This window comes from Cylas formicarius, unplaced genomic scaffold (genome assembly GCF_029955315.1).
Source record: "Cylas formicarius isolate icCylForm1 unplaced genomic scaffold, icCylForm1.1 PGA_scaffold_8__14_contigs__length_24414737, whole genome shotgun sequence".
Classification (NCBI taxonomy): Eukaryota; Metazoa; Arthropoda; class Insecta; order Coleoptera; family Brentidae; genus Cylas; species Cylas formicarius.
Genome location: NW_026844361.1, coordinates 9,482,928 through 9,501,765, shown reverse-complemented (window position 1 = coordinate 9,501,765; position 18,838 = coordinate 9,482,928). Strand labels below are relative to the sequence as shown.

At 35.4% G+C, this 18,838-nt stretch overlaps 1 protein-coding gene across 6 annotated transcripts; it reads right to left on the bottom strand.

Annotated features, from left to right (window-relative positions):
- Positions 1-33: 33 nt before the first annotated feature.
- Positions 34-18,194, bottom strand: LOC132705817 (tudor domain-containing protein 7A-like). 6 transcript variants are annotated; one of them, XM_060676716.1, is made up of 19 exons: positions 18,021-18,193; positions 17,853-17,954; positions 16,880-17,031; positions 15,862-16,063; positions 15,608-15,809; positions 15,253-15,557; positions 12,988-13,177; positions 9,951-10,289; positions 9,812-9,862; positions 8,160-8,315; positions 7,848-8,099; positions 6,123-6,240; positions 5,947-6,059; positions 5,681-5,886; positions 1,998-2,357; positions 1,046-1,092; positions 742-997; positions 524-675; positions 34-462 (listed from the first exon to the last, which is right to left on the bottom strand). In XM_060676716.1, exons 3-19 carry the CDS (start codon positions 16,965-16,967, stop codon positions 242-244), a joined length of 3,258 nt encoding a protein of 1,085 aa, XP_060532699.1. In that variant the 5' UTR covers positions 16,968-17,031; positions 17,853-17,954; positions 18,021-18,193; the 3' UTR covers positions 34-241. The 6 variants fall into 6 exon arrangements, with proteins under 6 accessions (XP_060532699.1, XP_060532698.1, XP_060532696.1 ...); XM_060676715.1 differs by having other exon boundaries at positions 16,880-17,025; XM_060676713.1 differs by lacking the exon at positions 9,812-9,862 and having other exon boundaries at positions 8,160-8,324; positions 16,880-17,033.
- Positions 18,195-18,838: the final 644 nt, after the last annotated feature.

Here is an 18,838-nt window from a genome sequence, read left to right as displayed (position 1 = left end):
AGCGTGAATTTAATAATAAAAGAATTAAAAAAATTAAAACAAAGTAGTTTATTTTAGTTTAATACAAAAACATACAAAAAAAAAACAATATTAATCCGGCTTTAAAAAATCACTAGGTATCTTAAGAACTAGTGTTTTTAACAACAAAATAATTATGCTCTTATCTAAAAGTAATAACAAAATTGTATTTGGTTGCCATTATGGAACAAAGCAATAACATATACTTGTTAAACATGTAACATTAAACTTTGACGGCTATATTTTGCCTCACCAACTCCTTATCAATATAAACATCTTCTTCTGTTTTAGTATCAATAAGAACTAGTTCCAACACAAAATCGCTCTCGTACAAAACATCTTTTTCAATTTTGATTAGCAACGAATACAGATCCTTTTTCTCAACTAACATTTTAAATACTTCACAGTCTTCCATCGTCCATTTGTTTTGCTTTGGTTTTATATCTACAAAAAATCAAACTTAATATTTGCAGCTATAAAATCAATGTAGAGGACAAAAAGTTACTTGATAATTTCGCCTTTAAAGCTTGGTAAGGTAACTCTAGAAACTCTTCATCCAATGGTACAAGTTGCTCGACCACGAGATTCCTATAGTAACCAAAATCACAGAAAAATACTGATATTGAGCGCGCGTGTATCACTTTGATGACGCTGGTCCTAAAAAGAAAATCACATTTTTCAAATACAATTTGTAGTTAGAAAACTACAAGACTTATGTAGTACCTGTACCAAACGTCGTCCTCGTGCCTGGAAGCATATATCTGTCCAGGTACGATCTCCTCCGCTGACAGCCTCGCGTGCTTGGCACTATTGTACTTCTTTTGCAGTTTCACCATCATTTCATCAAGCTGATTTTTGGATGCCAGCGGCTGGATGAAGAAGTTGTATGGGTTCACCGCGATGGGAATGTGCACCTCGAATAACTCACCCACTTGGGTCAGTGCCGGAGCCGCCAATGTACCGGCAGATGGCACGCACTCTAAAACGTCAATTGAAACGATAAAACAAAAACGTTTGACCTACTTACTCGATTTGAATTGACTAATTTTCATTTTCGATTTAGAATCTTCCTTCCTGAAAAAAAAAATCTATCATTTTGTACTTTGTTCAATAATTGAATGCATTTACAAAAAATAACAAATGGATAAATTAAAATGACGACAGTACATGCCTGCAATGAAGCTGATGATGGTCATTTTCAAATTGTTTTCTTTACTGTTAATTTTTTAAACAAAGTTTATCAAAAGGTCAAAACTATTTTTATTTTTTGGCTTTAAAATGAAGCAAGACACGCAAACGGTGAAAAAGGTTGTCCTTTAATTAAAAATCAGTGTGGTACCTCTCTATTCATCAAGGAACCTTCCGGGGCGCCACTGCTTTAACCTTTATGACAAATTTTAACAAAATCGTTTTTTTTTTTTTTTTAAGCCGTTTCTTGAACATTTTAACAAACACTTCCAGACCTAGTTTCTTAAATACTCTCTGACATAACCCTCATTATTCATTTTTAAATCACAAATACTATAAACTACCTAATCCAACGATTTACATATTAAAGGTGTTTTGGATTTATATTCTTAAATACTACTCTTTTTCAATCATCAATGGTGAATTAACCTTGCCATGACAAAAAAAAATCTTCCGACAGTAATGCCTAAAAATGTTGTGTTATTTTTATTACACTCGGTACAATACAGTTTTATCCTCATTCAAAAACTAACTGCCTGCCAAAATCAAAAACATTTTCTGCATTGGTTGTTATGCAGACACGACAAGATTTGAAATTATTTGCAATTATACTAAGATGATGCAGAAATATTATAAATAATATAAACCCCCGAATACGTCCCAGTGGTATTCTATTACCTGCTTTGTTTTGTATATCTGATTAAATATGTTAATTACCTTTTTGCGGAATTACTCTACTTTCTAACGGTTACATCCCCTCTTTTTGCGAATTAAATTATACTTGGCCAAACCTCAGTTCCATATCCATAGCGATTGACTTATTGATGCAAAACAGTCCTCCGTCCTCGCTCCTCTTGAAGAATTCGACGGGAGGCACATCGTCTTCGCCGAGCACCTTCAGTAGAATGGCTTGGTCGGGAGGCATGTGCTTCCCGGCGAGTTCCGCGAAATCATCCGGAACCTCCTCTAGCACCATTCGAACCCGGACCGCTTGCGGCGGGTACTGGCACAAAACGTCGCTAAGTCTGTCGAGTGGGTACAGCTTCTCGACAGCGACTTGGATAATGTCGGCGTCCCCCCGATCGATGTAATGGATCTTCGCAAAGTCGCCTCGAGGCGACCAGTCGATCAGTTTTATCCGGTACCAGTGTCTGAAATCGCTTGTACATTTCAACTACATGTTTAGTGGAGAAAGAATTTTATTATTTATTTATTTAGTTATGGTTTAACCAATTTAGAAAAAGAATGACAGCAGTATAACAACCAGAATCAAACAAGAACAAAAAACTATAAACAGAATTAACTAGCAGCACTCAAACGTAACACATCAGAGCGAAATTAGCGGAGACGGCCGACAAAAGGATCAAGCGTTGAACAGTTGCAGGGGTGAATAAACTCCATAATTTGCACAATGGTAATGTGGAACTTTGAGTTATCTCAGCTTCTGTAATATGGTTGGAAGAGTATCAATATTGAAGGCCTTAGTTATAATACTGTAGTTGATCTGACACCCATTATAGATATTGATATGCCCCTTTGAAGCCAAAGATCTTAAAAATACTTTCTCGACGGCTTCGATGTTAGCTACATAGCACCATGGAGACCATACCACAGATGCATAAGTTGGTCACTATTGCGTACAACAAACCCAAGGAGTCGCACAGACCTGTTTACCACTTCCGCAAAATATGTCACAAACCTAAGTTTAGAATCCAAGAAAACACCCAAGTCTTTAATACTAGTGACCACACTCAACGAACGACTAAAGCTAATATTACAGCATTTTTTACATTGACGGCAAGACTATTAATATTAGACCACATGCAAAAACTGTCCACGTCCCTATGAAGCAGTAGAACATTCTTGCGCGATCCAACCCTCCCCAATATCTTCAAATTATCCGCAAACAAAAGACACTGCGATTCCGAAACTTCACTAACAATTTCATTTATAAAGAAGTTAAAAAGGATGGGTCCAGTGTGAGAATCTTGGGGGATTCCCGAAAAAATATTAATTTTACACGACACATTATTAATATGAACTAACTGAATATGACCAGACAGGAAGCATGCACTGAATCCACCGCACCAGCCCAGCCCCCAGGCCCATAGCTGTAAGCTTAGAGATAAGATGCACGCACATGACCTCCACTTGACCAAACCCCTCAGAGGCGAATAAAAATTATTGTTAGGTGAGTAAATTTGTTACGGTAGATCTACCCTGTACAAATTCATGCTGTTAATGAGTCAGAATTCCCCTGCAATGCTACGAAAGTCTCTCACAAAATAACTTATCTAGCAGTTTAGGAATCACCGACTGTATGCAAATGCCTCTCCTGTGAATCGCTGCCAAATAGCTAACTTCCCGAACGTTAGGAAAATTTTTTCATAACAATTAAGAATTATACGTTTACAAGTGGTATTTTGTAATTGGCTTGGTTTCGTTTCGATTATTACAGGTGACCAAACTAAAGGTGTGAAAAATGTTCAGCGGTGTTAGTTTTTATGTAACAACGGCTTGGGATTTCTTTGAACCCCGATAATCAGAAACGAGCTTTGAAGAGCAAACGGTTTTTGTGGCGTGTGGTTTATGGCAATTGACGCAAAAAAAAATCTTGGGATGAAATCCATTTTATCGTATCTAAATTGTAATTGTTTTGTAGAAGACGTGGCGTTATTACTGCAACGACCGACAATTCAAAAATTAAAAGCACTTCTCATTAAATTAACGACCCAAATAAATATTGTAGAAACCCAAGCCGCATCAATCGCGTTGCTTGCAATTGTAAAGCTAGTTTGAGGGAAATTCGAAAATTTATTGCTGCAGTTAAAAGCTATCAGGATAAAATATCTCTTAAGTGACATCCGCCAACTGAACAATTTGTGTTGTGTTTAAACCATTTTTAACCAATGGCAGCTCTAATGGCAAATTCTGACGTTGGACCCGTAAGACCTAGCTCCTTTCAACAAAAATATGTCGAAATCCTATTAAATTTTAAGGGAAAAAAGGAGTTAAGATGTGGAAAAGCAATGTAGAATTGCAACACCCGCGTCAGCGTTAGTATAATTCCGTAATTAATTTGGCGTTTTTGTTCTTTAAGTCTTGTACATACGATGCAATTTCTACATGTATTTTTTGATGTAAGCTATTTTTGATGATTTTATTTTGCTTGTAAATCGGCGCAAAGCATTAGATTTCATAAACTCATAGATTCAACCTATTTAAGATGCTAGATATCGAACAAGAAACATCTAAAAATTTAACTTAATTGTTTTCTTATATTTACACTAAAACCTATTTCAAAAAACATTCTTCGTAATTACTTAAGTGTACCTAAAAGTGTAGGGAATTCTGTTTAGTAATTTCTGTAAGTCTATTTTCCAGTTTGTTAAATATAAAATATATAGGAATCACTGTTTCTCTAAGATCCTAGATCCTATTAGGTCCTCATATTTGTCACATTTGCTGTAAGTTCGTAAAAGAACAAAGTATTTAAAGCACAAATTATAAAAGTTTGTTAGTACGGTACGGAGATATTGACACCCAAAATGAAAACAACAATGGCACAGGGCACTGAGTGTTTTGCGGAAATCATAATTACTAATCTCGACGTTGCAAATTATGTTCGGATTTCAAAGATCGATGTTGCGTTCTTATAAAAATTAATCAATTTTCCAGAAAAATTACGGCAATGTAGCAACTCAGACAGTTGGGGGGTGACGCATGCGCAAAAGATCCGATTACCGTAGTAGGGCCACTAGATTATCTGAAACTCATATGCAAATAATGCCATCATTCCCGACGAAGTAGTTTAACATTTCCTTCACCAGATGTCTCATTGAATTGCAGTGATTTTATTTGTATTTGTTTGCGTTTTTAAGAGATTTCTGCGTTAATTTGAATTGTATTGAAGCGTATTGGAAATTTTAAGGATAGCCTGCCTCCGCTCACTGCAAAATAAGTTAGATATGTAGAAAGAAAATCACTAGGAAATGACAAGCTTTGTTGGTCATCATTTAAAATTATAGCACTATTTTTTAAAATTTAAGATCAAACTCCCAAAAAATATATATTTTTTTAATTTAATTAGTTAATTCATTTAATATAAAATATTTTAGTTCTAAAAGTGTTTGAAGTTTTGTGCCGCGTAAAGTAATAAGCATTTCACGTAGACCTTGCGCCATAATACAAAAACTTAACTAAATTTGAAATAAACTAAATAATAATTTTCTGATTCTACCGATACCTATACCGTTGCGAGTGAAGAAATTAGTCTTTTTTTCTCTATTTGTTGGCTACTAACCAATCCTTCCTACTTTTATTACACCACATAAATAACACAATTATAAGAATGCAAGTGCTGGCGAAATCTTTCCATAGGCAAAAACACAACTGGCAACTTGTGCAACCACAGGTTTATTTCACAGTAGGTTTTGTATATTAATTTATTTGTGAGTCGATAATATAAACTTACCCATCGGACTTGGATCTCGCAAAATAAAGCTTATTATTGCTATTGATTTGAGTGACGGGTTCTAGCCTATCTCCAATTCGAGTGCTAATATCAGTTTCAAGGGCTTCCCTTATTTTGTTAAAATGTTCAAAGCCGTAATTTTGCGTTTGCACGTAAATTTCATCGTGGCTTTCAATGTGAGAGACGTACACTTCGGTTATCCCTTCCTAAAATATTAAAAGCGTCTGCCATCAAACAAACACAAAATTGTGTTAAAACCAAATCACCTTGTGAAGGACCGGCAAGGCAGATTCCATTGTCAGTTTCGGTATCAAATTTCCACTGATAAAATTACCAGTTTCAACTTCATACATTACCACAGGAATAACATTTTCTCTGTCTGCAAAAATAACGAACGCGTTTGGAAAATCACAAATATGTCGAAACACGTCTACTTATTTACCAGAACACGCCTCGGCTAGTTCTAAAATAACCTGCATGTTAACGAGATCGGCCAGAAGTTCGGAGTTTACAGAAATCTCGTATAATTCTTCTAACCCAGCTAGACGACATACAAAGGCCTAAAATGCGCGAAAAAGAAAAAACATTATTCCTTTAGCGAATAATATTTCACCGAGAGACTAGCACTTCCCTAGTTAATTAAAAGAATGAGCTCCCCACAATGATGCAATAGAAAATAATCAACGAAAGCAAGAAATAAAAATTAATTGGTAATTTTGTAAATAAAGTGAAACAAGTTAACGAGGCCTAAGAGATAGAATCAATATTTTTCCTATTGTAGGTTTCAGGTCCGTCACTGGACTTTCTTTTTTTTTTATTCACTAATTTTGGATGTTTCCTTTTTACTTTCTTTGTTAAGACTAAAAAAAATATTTTTATTAAGTAATTAAAATAATGTAACAATAGAGGTCTCGTAGGGACAAGTACTGCGGATGACACGGTGATATTGTATCGGGATACAATCGGAAAAAATCAAAGTGAAAACTATTAAATATTCGAAAATACGTTCAAAATTGACTATGGTCAGATAAGCTACTTTTTAACTCTAATAATACTAATGATTTGGCCTTTTCGCTGACTAATGCAAGCAGGGCACATTTCCCAAGCAAGAATGTGAATTGTGAATCTGTGAATGTGACTTTTACAACGTTAACATTGTTATAGAGTACTTAAGTTCTTAATAAAGTCTGCAAATCTTTGGTAGATCTATCGTAAGGTGTGTGGCAAGTTCGTATGACGATAAGATACCGTTTATATTAATTAAATTAAATTAAGTTAATCTTAATACAAAGATACATTATTACAAATATAAATAATCACTTCGCTCACTTCCTATTTTATTAAGCAGTTTGTCAGTACATTCATATCCATCCACATACTCATATCTATTTGGATCATGTCCACCAAACTAGAAATAAACAGGATAATAAAATGCATCCCTTTGCAGTTTGCAGGCTACTAAGATTCAAAAGGTTCATATATGTGTGTTAAAAATTGAAAACTATAATGAGAAAAGAAACGGCAAAGTCAATTCGAAAATATGTAGTAGGACTATTGCGGGTGCAGGTTTGTTTTTTGCAGTCATGTTCAAATATTGGGTCATTTTAGGCATATACACTGTAACAATGAGATCAAAAAATGAACACGTCCAACGGTGAAAAAAAGTGTACAAGTACTTTATACGTATTTGTCGAGTGAAAATGTAAGTAAATTATAGGATTTTTACCAACCTCTATTTTAGTGGTTTTGTTATAGCCACCCTGTGGGTAAAAACATCACTTTATTAATTTTAAAATTGGCGCCTTAGTAGGTTTTTGGGTTGGTATTGTCACTACCACCAAGTCTAATAATTATTGGTGCCATCCTTTATGATTAATATTAAGAAAATGCTGGGGATAAGCGATCTATTATCTGCCTATTCTGTAACTGGCACAAAAAAAATTTTACTAATCATAATTGCATATTTGATAAGATAGCGTTTTGTTAGTTAGTATTGCATTCAAATTTCGTTTGCTTTCGATGTAATGTTTTTTTTTATTTTTTAGTCTTCCTGATGAAGCCTGCAATTTTGGGAGAAAGCCTGAAGCAATTAAGAATAAATTACAGTTGTTACAGAAACACCTGAGATTCTTCAAACTCTATCCTTGAATAGTAAATTAGCGGTTACCTGCGCCTGCGTGGTCGCGTATTCCCTCTTCAACTCGAATATATCGGTCTTGTGGACCATCACCTCGTCCCCGTAGTCGATACAGAAACAGTTCACTTCGTTATCCGTCACGCTAACCGCTCTGACTCTGAAATAGCAACCGTCGACTTTCGCGACGTAATAACCCGACGCCACAATGTTGAAAGCCTTCAAATTGTCCTCGCGGCTGCTGTAGTACAGCTCCATGCGGCCCATCATCCCCAAATACTGCTCCTATATATCGGCAAGGTTTAAAAGAAAAGGAAACAAAAAAAAAACAAGGATAATACGTACGAATTCCTTGGTTTGAATTTGCTGACACCAAATCTCATTCGCCGACATTACGTAAGTGATCTGGCCGATCAACTTTCCGTCCTCGCCGAATTCTACCGTTTTCGACGGAACCGAAACGTTGTAAATGGTCATGCCGATGCCTCGTCTCTGTCCCTTCTGTAACGCCTATGTTTTTAGAGAAAAACCGAACCACCATTTAGCTGCATTAGTGCCAAGCGGGATGCAGATGAAAGATTAGGCGACGGCGAGATATTTCGTATACGAGGGTTGCTACCTATGTTTCTGGCCTATTTTAATGGTGATTCATGTCAGACGTCATTTGACGCTTCCAATCAAACATTCGACCTTTTTAACCGTAACCTTCTTCAGGAATTAACTGGTACTATTATTTTTCATAATTTTTTATAAGGATTATCAAAATAAGTGTGCACCGAACAATTGAATTCTTTACACACTGATAAAGCCATCCTATGGCACTGCAATTCAATATTGGTCGCACGAAGGACCCATAAAGTAAGATCGACATGTGACATATGTTGAGATAGAGGTATCTTTGAAGATTGTTTTTGCGTTGGATGACACATAATGACACATTTTGACAAACATACGGCCAAATGGCATTGCGTCAGAGGAATTATGCGTTATCCGCGATGCAGCACCGATTTTGGCGCCCAATCATTTTTATTCCCGCATATCAAAAATAAATTGTGTGGCCAACCCGAATGGAAAGTGCTTCGAAAATTGGTAAAAACACGTTATCATCGAGAATATTTTGCAAAACAGTAAAACCAATATCAGGCCACAAATATGAATAGTAACCCCCTGTAACATGCAGTACTAGTGACAGAAAAAGAGCAACATTCCGACTACATCTTCATTACCATTAATCAAATTTACTAACAAAAATTTAGGGATGTTCATATTTCTCATTTAAACACCAACAAGTGAAAAGCGAAGGTTGAGACGTCTCGCTGGGGCTGAGGTCCAGCCTACCTTGGCCAGAAATTATAAAGTACATTTGAACTACTCAAGTATCCGACAATGATGCTATAAATCAACATAAGCGTAAAATGATGGCTATAAGGGATGGACCAGCATTGGAAATAGAATTTTCACTGACTTGAAGTGTTTTAAAACAAATTACCAAAGTGAAATAGACGCCCAGCAGCATCACATAACTTTAACGATGGATAATTCCTGATTACGCAAAAAATGTACTATTAGGTGGAGTGAACAACCAAAACAAATACTGATGGGAGGCACATTAACATTCTTACTAACCAAAACATTTACTTAAAATGCAAATGAAAGAAACACACTTTTAAAAACGGCCTCAGAAATAGAGGGAAGTGAATTTTAAGATGCGGTTCCAGGTGGAATAAAGCCAGGTTATCTGGATACCTATTGAAAGAACCTGAAGAAAAAACAAACAAGGATAAACATTAAACTTTTGAAAATTTACAAATAAACAATGCGAAAAATGATGCGTGAGACCAACCTTTTTTGTTGCAGTAACCATGCAAGCCATGCGAACATCATTTCAAGTAAAATCTAGTCTAGATTAAGATATTTTTATTTATACAGTGGACTATGCCAAATCTAGCAACAGAAAGCTCGGGTGCAGTAACTTGATCCCCCAGTTAATATCAAACCTTATGCGGCAAACCCACTCCCCCATATGTGGTTATATTACAGCCAGAAACCTAAAAAATATATCGAAACCTTAAACGTCAGTTGCTTCGAATTTTAACTGAAGTTTAAGCTTTCATTCGGACTGTACGGGCTACTTACGACACCGGATTTGCAGTACTGCAGGATGTGGTCGTCTGAGACTGCCTCAATCTGTACCAACGGACTCGAGTCGACTATCTGCAACCAATCGTCTGGTAACTGCTCCTTATATCGATCGGCGTAGTCGAGCTTCAGTTGCTTCGCCCAGATGCCGTTATTGTGTTTCTCAAGAATAGGCGGTATCCGTTCCAGCACGTCCACCTCGCACGATATAAGCAACGACTTCCGCCTGTGATATTTAGGCAACAGGTCGCTCAGCGCTACTTCACAGCAAAAGTTCTTCGCGCCCTTTTCATTCGAAAAGTCCTTCGGATAACTGCTGTAAGTATGCTTTCCAATCTAAAATATCAAACGTTACGGCAAAGCCATACTCTGTGTCTTAATCCGAGAGAGTTATAAATCATTATTGAACTGTCAAGCTTAGTGGTCTTGGCTACATTCTATTAGTGTATGATTGGATCTATGATGATAGTGTTAAAAATTAGAATTAAAGTTCCTTTCCGGCAGTTGTTGTGAATGTTTGTTTCAGTATTTCTGAATTTGTTGCTAGTAAAACTGCGCTTTCAAAAAATGAGAAAATTATTTTGAATGTGTTCAAAGCTCTTCGCCCCCAAAAATCAACATTCGGAGTTGCAGAAATACAGTGGAGTTCGGATATAGTAAACCCGTTTATTGTGAACACTCGGTTATAATAAACACTTTTTGAAATATACTCAAAAAGTCTCATTAGAGAAACGTAAATTTTTACTGTTTATAGTGAACTGATACAGTGAACTAAATTTCGCCAAGATTAAGATACAGTTTTCGCTTTTAACGAACTTTTTCAGGGGTTACCCCGGTTATTCCCGGGAGAATAAAATGAACTTTTTCGGGGGTTCACCCGGTAATTCCCGGGAGAAAGGTTAAAATACATAGCATATTTGTTTTGTTATTGTTTTGTTTTGTGTTGTGATTTAGATTTCGTGGAGAATATTGATGACAGACCTTCAAGTTTCGTTCAAAAGAAAAGCATTAACTTTGAAAGAAAATTACGATGTTATACAAAAAATAAAAAGTGGTATGAAACAAAGTGCTATTTGTCGTGAAATGAATTTGCCTAAAGCAACCTGTCTCCATTATCTGTCACTAATTTGGAAATCAGTCATCCGAGACGGTGTTTATACCTCTCAGGAGCGCCCACCTCAAACAATATATAAGCAGGAACAGAGTAAAATACGAGTCAATTTCAGTCAAGCTCTGAAGAAGCCAACAGGATGATTGGCGAAACGCCAGCAACTTCGACTCAGCAAAAACCGAAGCAGGAAGAATCCAGAAGTTTTATAAAAAGTATAGCATTCTATCGTTCTAGGCTCGGAAAATCAGCTCATAAAGGCGTCAATAAGGGACTTTTACATTAGTTTACCCAGAAAAGAAAAGAAAATGTTCCCATAAGTGGTCCAGTTCTTCAGCAAAAAGCAAGTGAAATGGGAAGTAAAAAAGAAGAGATTTTGTGTGCTCCAGAAGTTGAACTGAGCGTTTTAAGAACAGAAATTGTATCTCTGGAGGAAAAACTGTTGGTGAGTCATCAGTTGATATGAATGTTGTTAATAACTGACTTACAACGGTTTGGCCTGATCTTTGCAAAAATTATGACATTGACAATATTTTTAACGCCGATGAAAACCGGCCTTTTCTACAAACTAACCCCTGATAAGACATTGAAATTCCAAGGAGAAAAGTGTGCACGTGGAAAATTGTCCAAGGTTCGGATAACAGTTCTGGTTACTGCAAACATTTCTGGGACAGACAAGAGAAAGCTGTTTGTTAACGCTGTTATCGTCGTGTTATGTTTTAAAAACCAGACACTACCAGTGAAGTACAGGTCAAACAACAAAGTATGGATGACATATGACTTACTTACAGAAGAGCTGCTCCAATGGGATACAGAATTGAAGAAGAAGAACAGAAAAATTATTCTTCTAGTATATCATTGTCCAACACATCCCAATGTTCCGCTGAACCAAATCAAACTGGTTTTTATGCCACCCAATACCAGTTCAAAACTGCAGTCCATGGATCAAGGCATAATCCATTTCCTGAAGTGTCACTATAGGAACATCTGTTGATAAAGATGATAGACGCAATTGATGATGGACAAGAGTGTTCAATGAGCTTATTGGATGCTGTAAATTTTATTTACCGTGCTTGGCAGGAAGTTAGCAAAAACACTATTGCAAACTGTTATAACGATGCAGGATTCTTTGAAGCAGAAGATGATTTTCACTCTGATGATGAACTGCCTCTAACCGAATGGCTAAAAAAACATTCAGGAGATCCCGAAAATACCGACACCCAGAAAGCCCTTGAAGCAGATATTAGGAATAAGACTGAACATTTCGACTTCGAAAGTTACGTTTCAATAGACGATCAAGTTATTTCCAACCGAATCTTTGACCGAAGACGAAATTATCCAGTTAGCGTCAAAAGGTATCTATAATATAAAATGTAACATTAAAATAATGACTCATTTACGTTTTTTTTTTCAAAAACAAATGCAGAATTGAGTGCAGATGAGCTGGACGAGAAGGTTATTGAGGAAGTGTAACTTTGAAAGCTATATAAGTAATATTAAATTTTCTAACAGACTCGTACAAACCAAAATATCCGACTTGTTTATTGATTGGTGTATACATGTCTTTTTTTTTAGTTTATTTTTTTTTGTCGGAAATAGGAATATCGATTATCTGAACGAACCTTGGGTAAATCAAGGATATATATTGGAATACTTTAAAAATGGAAAAATTTTAGATAGATATGCTGAAAAAACAGCTAATGCTGTAAGGGCGTCGAACATGTGATAGGATGCAAATTAGTCTGCCTATAATTTAGGAACGATTTGGGGTGTGTAGGTCTTCGGAATTTTTAAAATTTTTATCTCAATTTTATGATATAATCTTTAGGTTATTCACCTAATTGAATGATCTCTATCATTGCAAATTTACATGTGATAACTCTCTCGCATTAAGAGACAGAGCATAGAGAAAACAACGCGACCGACCTTAATTTTGCAACTGAACATAATCTGGTTTCCTTTGATTTTCACTTCTCGCACCTCGACCTCGCCTAATTGATATAACGCAGCGAACGCTTCGAGATCAGCAAACGGGTTATCTGTACGCACAAATTCTGGTACTTTGCATGGAGATGGTGGCGAAGTGTCACTGACAGGACTACTATTGCCACTATCCCTAAAAAGGCAACTACATATTCATATAAGAACAAAAATGTTGCGTAAGTAGTGAACTACCGACGACGCTAACAGCCTTTGGACGAAATGCCTGCAAAATAGGCATATTAGTAATATTTTATACCAAATTCATTTAAATGAACTATTATGATTGTAGTGGTTATAAAGTAATAATGAAAGCGACATTAAACTATAAAAGTGAGATAAATACGAAGCATTCTCTTTCTGCTTTTGTTATTGCCACAGCATTAAGCTTTTTTTCTCTTTCACCTTATCACGAAAGATTGGCCAGTATGCGTATAAAAAAGTGAAACTCGAAATGTCTAAGGGACGCCTTCCTAACGGTTAAGCTCATTTCTCACTTGGCAACTTTGGGAAAAAAAAACAAATTGCAGCAAGTTAAGCGACTTTAAATACGGCAAGTATTTTTCAAGAGGAGTCCAATGTTCATTCTTAGTTGCATTACGACGGGAGTGTTGAAAATAATCAGCAAATCAGAAAAATTCTGAACATAGTTCCATTCTAGTGACATTTCTGAACGTTGAACATCTGATAATTACTAAAGAATTTGGTCAGCAAGCAACACGACCTCTAGAAATGAGAGAGTGTAAACAATGGGTGAGTTACGATGAAAAGGAGGATAAAGGCCGGTCGCTTTTAAGGTTATATGTTTTCCGTGAGTTACTTTTATCGTTTAGAAAAATATGAACCAGAACACGAATTTCATACTGAAAAAGTAACAAATTGGAAGAAACAGTATTCGCGAAAATGTGTGCTTTTTTTTTGAGTGTTTGTTTATAGGATGATATTTACATAATCGTTTATTTGAGCGAGATAATATCTAAATATTTAAATCAAAGTCTGTGTATTTAATAATTATAAAGACTTGTCTTCCGTGAGTTATTATATTTTAGGCGGAAGTTTAGCAGAAAACCCGAGATCAAGAAATAAAAAGGGAAGAACCGTTTGTTCCTATACAAAACATGAAATAGTTTGCGAGAAGTATAGAGACCTTTACACTTTACGTACTGCAAGATGTAAAAAAAGGCTTAAGGGTCATTATCCCTCAAGATGTTGTTTATAACCAAGAATTCACATATCACAAAAAAATAATTAAAATTAAGAGCAATCTTGTAAAATATGTCGTCGAATCATTATCACAAAACCCTTAAGCGGCCTATACACATGCAGGCAAGTGCTAACACTTGCCTGTACAGGTCGAGACACGCGAGTAAGTGCGAATGTGTATAGATCAAAACTCAAGGCGCGTTCAGTTCCAAGCACGGCTCGAAGCGAATCGGATTGTGTCTGATTTTTACAGCAAGTGCGAAGGCCAACTTCATTTTTCGCACAGCAGCAGGCTCCACCAACTGGTGAACCTCGAGATTTGCCTGAAAAGTGTGGCCGCAATTCGTTTCGCCCTTGCTCGCGGGCTTGCCTGCATCATCAGTGTTAATTGAATAAGATAATTTCGCGAAACCAATGATGTAGCAAAGTGTATGGCGAGAGATATGCTAAGTATGTTTATGTTAGCAATAAGGGTTTCTGAGACTATAAAAACAATTGGAGGGCAGTGGGCAGCGGCACGCTACCTGAATAGAACCTTTAATAAATTTTACTTAAAAACTTGAAACTATCCCTGGTTCATAAATAATAAAAAAAATATATCGGGTTAACCTTTCAATTTTACTTGATACTTTTGGATTACTTGTTTATGTTTAGTCTGGGAATCTAAAAATCAAACAACACTGTCTGTATTTTGGTCAGTATATTATTTTAATATAAATTATTTAAAGGGTAAGGACCAGCGCCATTTGTATATCACTTAATATCCCAGTCAATTGAGATAATTATTTTCTTTTGTGCATTGTCATGGAAGAGGAAACTTGCATATGTTAGTAGTAGTACTTAAATGTGAGACCATTTGTTTTTTTTTCTGAAAATTTTATTTGCACAAGTAATCAATAACTGAAAGTTTACCAGGGCGAGAAAATAAAAAATAGCAAACATATATTACAAATATACAAAGGGTAGACGCATTTATAATCAGAATAACTAACTTTATGAATCACATACCTTCCCAAAGTTATTTCTGACATCATCCTACTGATTCTTTGCCTCGCAGAACCCACTTGCTGGGATGATTCTTCAAATGTGGGTGTAGTTGGAACGCTAGGTATACCGTCGCTCACTGACTGTTTTCTTTGCTGATTACTGTTTTTCTCGGAATCATTAGAAGTGTGAACATCTTTAACTTTGGATACGCCCAACCTACCCTGGATATCTTTTTTAGCTCCCTGTTGTTTACTATCTCTATCGAACGAGGTGTAAATTGGAGTATTAATTTGAATATTAAGGGAAGAATAATCAGGTATCACCACCTAGAAAAACTGTCTTTCATCCCGATGACCCCAAAATAATACCCTTTTACCTTTGACTCTACCGAATTCGACTTATTAAAGCTATGATTAATAAATTGGGAATGCGCTACGCTTCGCGGCCTTGCAGGCTCTTTGTAATTGTTCCACAAACCTGCGTTAGATTTCGGCCGCCAGTTGCTTGTTGGGTGACGGCCATTTGCAAATCTCGGCGCTTGCTGTTGAGGTAAGTGAAAGCGAACTCTATGTGTCGGCCTAAAATTGCAACCTGTCAACATCTAAGCATCTAACACAATGTAAGACGCACAGTCTTCTTTTGCTACTAGTTTTCTGCTTCGACACCAATTTGATGATGTGAGATGATTTCTTATCAGGTACAGCACAGACAAAATACTCCGTCCCTCTTTTTGTAAGTTCCAATTCATTAGAAGATTGAATAAAATCTTCTAATTTCTTAAAACCTAATTTCTGGTATGGTATTCTCTCTCCAATCAATGTGTAATAGTCATCTATAAACATCGATATTGTTAATTAACTTTTTATCATTTTACATAACGAGGTTAAGTTTTAAAATGAAAGTGTTTTTTTGAACACCTGATAAGTGAATTGAGTGAGTGTGAGATGAAAATATGTGCTTTCTTTTGAGTGTTTTTTATAGGTAAACACTTGGCTGGGAAAATTTAAGGCGAATAAGAATGAACCAATAGTGCAAATTTTCTCATTCCCACAAGCAGAGGACTTGCGGAAAAAATGTATTCAAGCAATCAAAAGAGAAGATTCATTTATTCTAACAAAAAACACAAAGTTGAGTCTTACTGACATAGTTTTCTATAAAGAGAAAGAATCAAAAGTATTGAAAGGGTTACATTACAACAACATTACAATATCTACTGCAGGAGCAGTACCCTCTGTTTTACTGTAGACTGCGATTATTTAGTTAAGCTTTTATAAGCCGACTTGTAATATTCTGCTAAAAAATAAGATTAAAAATATGATGATTTAAAAAGGTAGGGAAATGCTTCTTCCAGTGCTTCTTAAAATTTCATTTGAAATTACTTAATCCTAATAAAATAATTTTGATTTTAAAAATAGGTACTAAAATATGTTCATCAGATGAATCAGTTAAATACAAATAAAATAAACTATTCTACATATTTCATATATTAAACGTTAAAATAATTTTATCCCCTTTCTCCTATATTTTATATTAACAAGGCCGTACAACCAAGTATATCCCTTCCTTAATGTGATGACTCATACCGTACCGTTTCATAGCTTTGTGATGTGGGAGGTGTTAGTAAGAGTCATGTTAGTACCATACTCACTGTTCAACTGTTTCAATGAGACCATCTCTTTTGTTGAAATAAGACATCCTCTGATGCACTTGATAACTTCTTCTCGGAATGTATCCATTGTGGATGTCAGGTAGGTATAGGGAACACCGTCAATTCTTCTAAATCTAGCGAGAAATCTAAAAAACTATATACTCGGTATCTTAAACAGCATAGAACTTGGCAGATATAAAAAAAATTAAATAAAAATTAAGATTTTTTAAAATCCCGCAAGTATAATTTATTGTATTCCCATAAAAATGACAACCTGGTAGCACTTAAGAGTTTCGGAGATAGTAATAAGTAGTACGAAATTTTTTATTCAGGAATCCGGTAAGAAAAAAGAAAGAAAACAAAATTTAGGGCTACCCTAAGACAATGAATGAATATTTAAAAAGTTGGATCTATTGTTAACTTAATCAGGATCTGTGAAAAAAATGCTGCTAGTCTGCCATTTAGCGATATTATAAATAGTGCACCTAGAACACTTTGTACCTATGTGATTACTATGTTGATAGACTTAACATCTATTACAATGAGGTTAATTTAAAAAAAAAAGTTAAATCTCAGTTTAAAAACACAATAACTTTGCAATTCTAATTATAAAATGATATCAGCTTTAAGTAATTCCCAAACCCAATATGAGCTTCAAGTGTCGACAAGTTCAATATGACAACTAATAACTAGAGATAAAAACTATCATAGACGATCCACACCCTTTACCATTTTTTTTGCGACAACGAATATTATACTTATTTGCAAAACGGTTTCATCTCCCATTCATACACCAAATTAAAATTCTCTTTTGCAATCATGATCTAATTGCATACGAGATGTGATAAATTAGACAAAAAATCTGCCACCACCACTGTCTTGTTACTGCTTCAAAGCGGATAAGGATGCAACAAATTTACAATCGGTGAAAGTACAATCCCCGATATTCGATTTGAAAAAAAAATCAACTCACGATTAATGACCGCAAAAGAATTCGAAGTCCTACAATGCAGCGGATGTTTATAATCGGACGTGCAGTTTTTGCGCTGCTTTTTGCCAAATATTTTCCACTAACCTACATTAAGGTACATTGTATTATTAAAGGCACAAGTGAAAACATCTGATTTGTGATTAAAGTTACCGAAAATAATCTTCTATTTACTCTCTGGTAGATTGTCGACAAATAATAGATGTAGTTCATTGATTTTGCCCGCCAACAACAAAATTTGGAACACTTATCACAGTTAGCTATCACCACACTAAATTCGAAAATCGACTGAAGTTGACGACTGAACGAGTAATAATAATAAATCGTGGTGGGAAAACAACGGACTCAAAGAATAAAAACCATAGATAAGTAATTAATATAAGAATATTACAAAATTCTTCCTTTACATGTAAATATTTTTGATTGTAGTAATTGCAACATGTCTAATACCAAATTGCAAAGAATTAAGGGGGTAAATAAATTTACCAACTACTGATACCTGAATTCATAAACTTCGGTTGACCCTCTATAAAAAATGTAAATAAAGTCGTAATCACGAGAAATGACTATAAAAAATGTAAATATAGGTACATACTTAGTATACAACATTCTATGTAACGAAAAAAAAAACTTTTTAAAGCTTAGAGAATATCGGGCCGGGCAAAGAAAAATAAAACAGAAAAACGATTGAAGAAGCAGTTCTAGAACTTTGAGCTAAGGAAATCTGTGGTTTTTGGCTAATTTTTTAGAAAAAGTCTGTAGAATGGCTTATTAGAAAATTAAATATTAAGTAGGTATTATTCTGTAAGTGAAACCGGCTAAATTGCACAATAACAATTAGACCTCGGCAGAATGTTCATTGCCTCAGCCGCTTCAATGGTGAATACTGTAGATTTAGGTATTATGCATTAAATAGCTCGACATTTTCTATCACAACCAAAGGAAGGAACTATACGTTCCTACTTATCGAT

Bases quoted from the DNA above. Each gene is read 5' to 3' on its own strand.
- LOC132705817 (XM_060676713.1), bottom strand. From the start codon at position 18,080: ATGAACTACATCTATTATTTGTCGACAATCTACCAGAGAGTAAATAGA. The intron at 15,810-15,861 runs GTGCGTCTTACA...TTGCAATTTTAG, and splicing joins ACTAGTAGCAAAAGAAGACT to GCCGACACATAGAGTTCGCT. The intron at 676-741 runs GTACTACATAAG...TTTTCTTTTTAG, and splicing joins GAGGACGACGTTTGGTACAG to GACCAGCGTCATCAAAGTGA.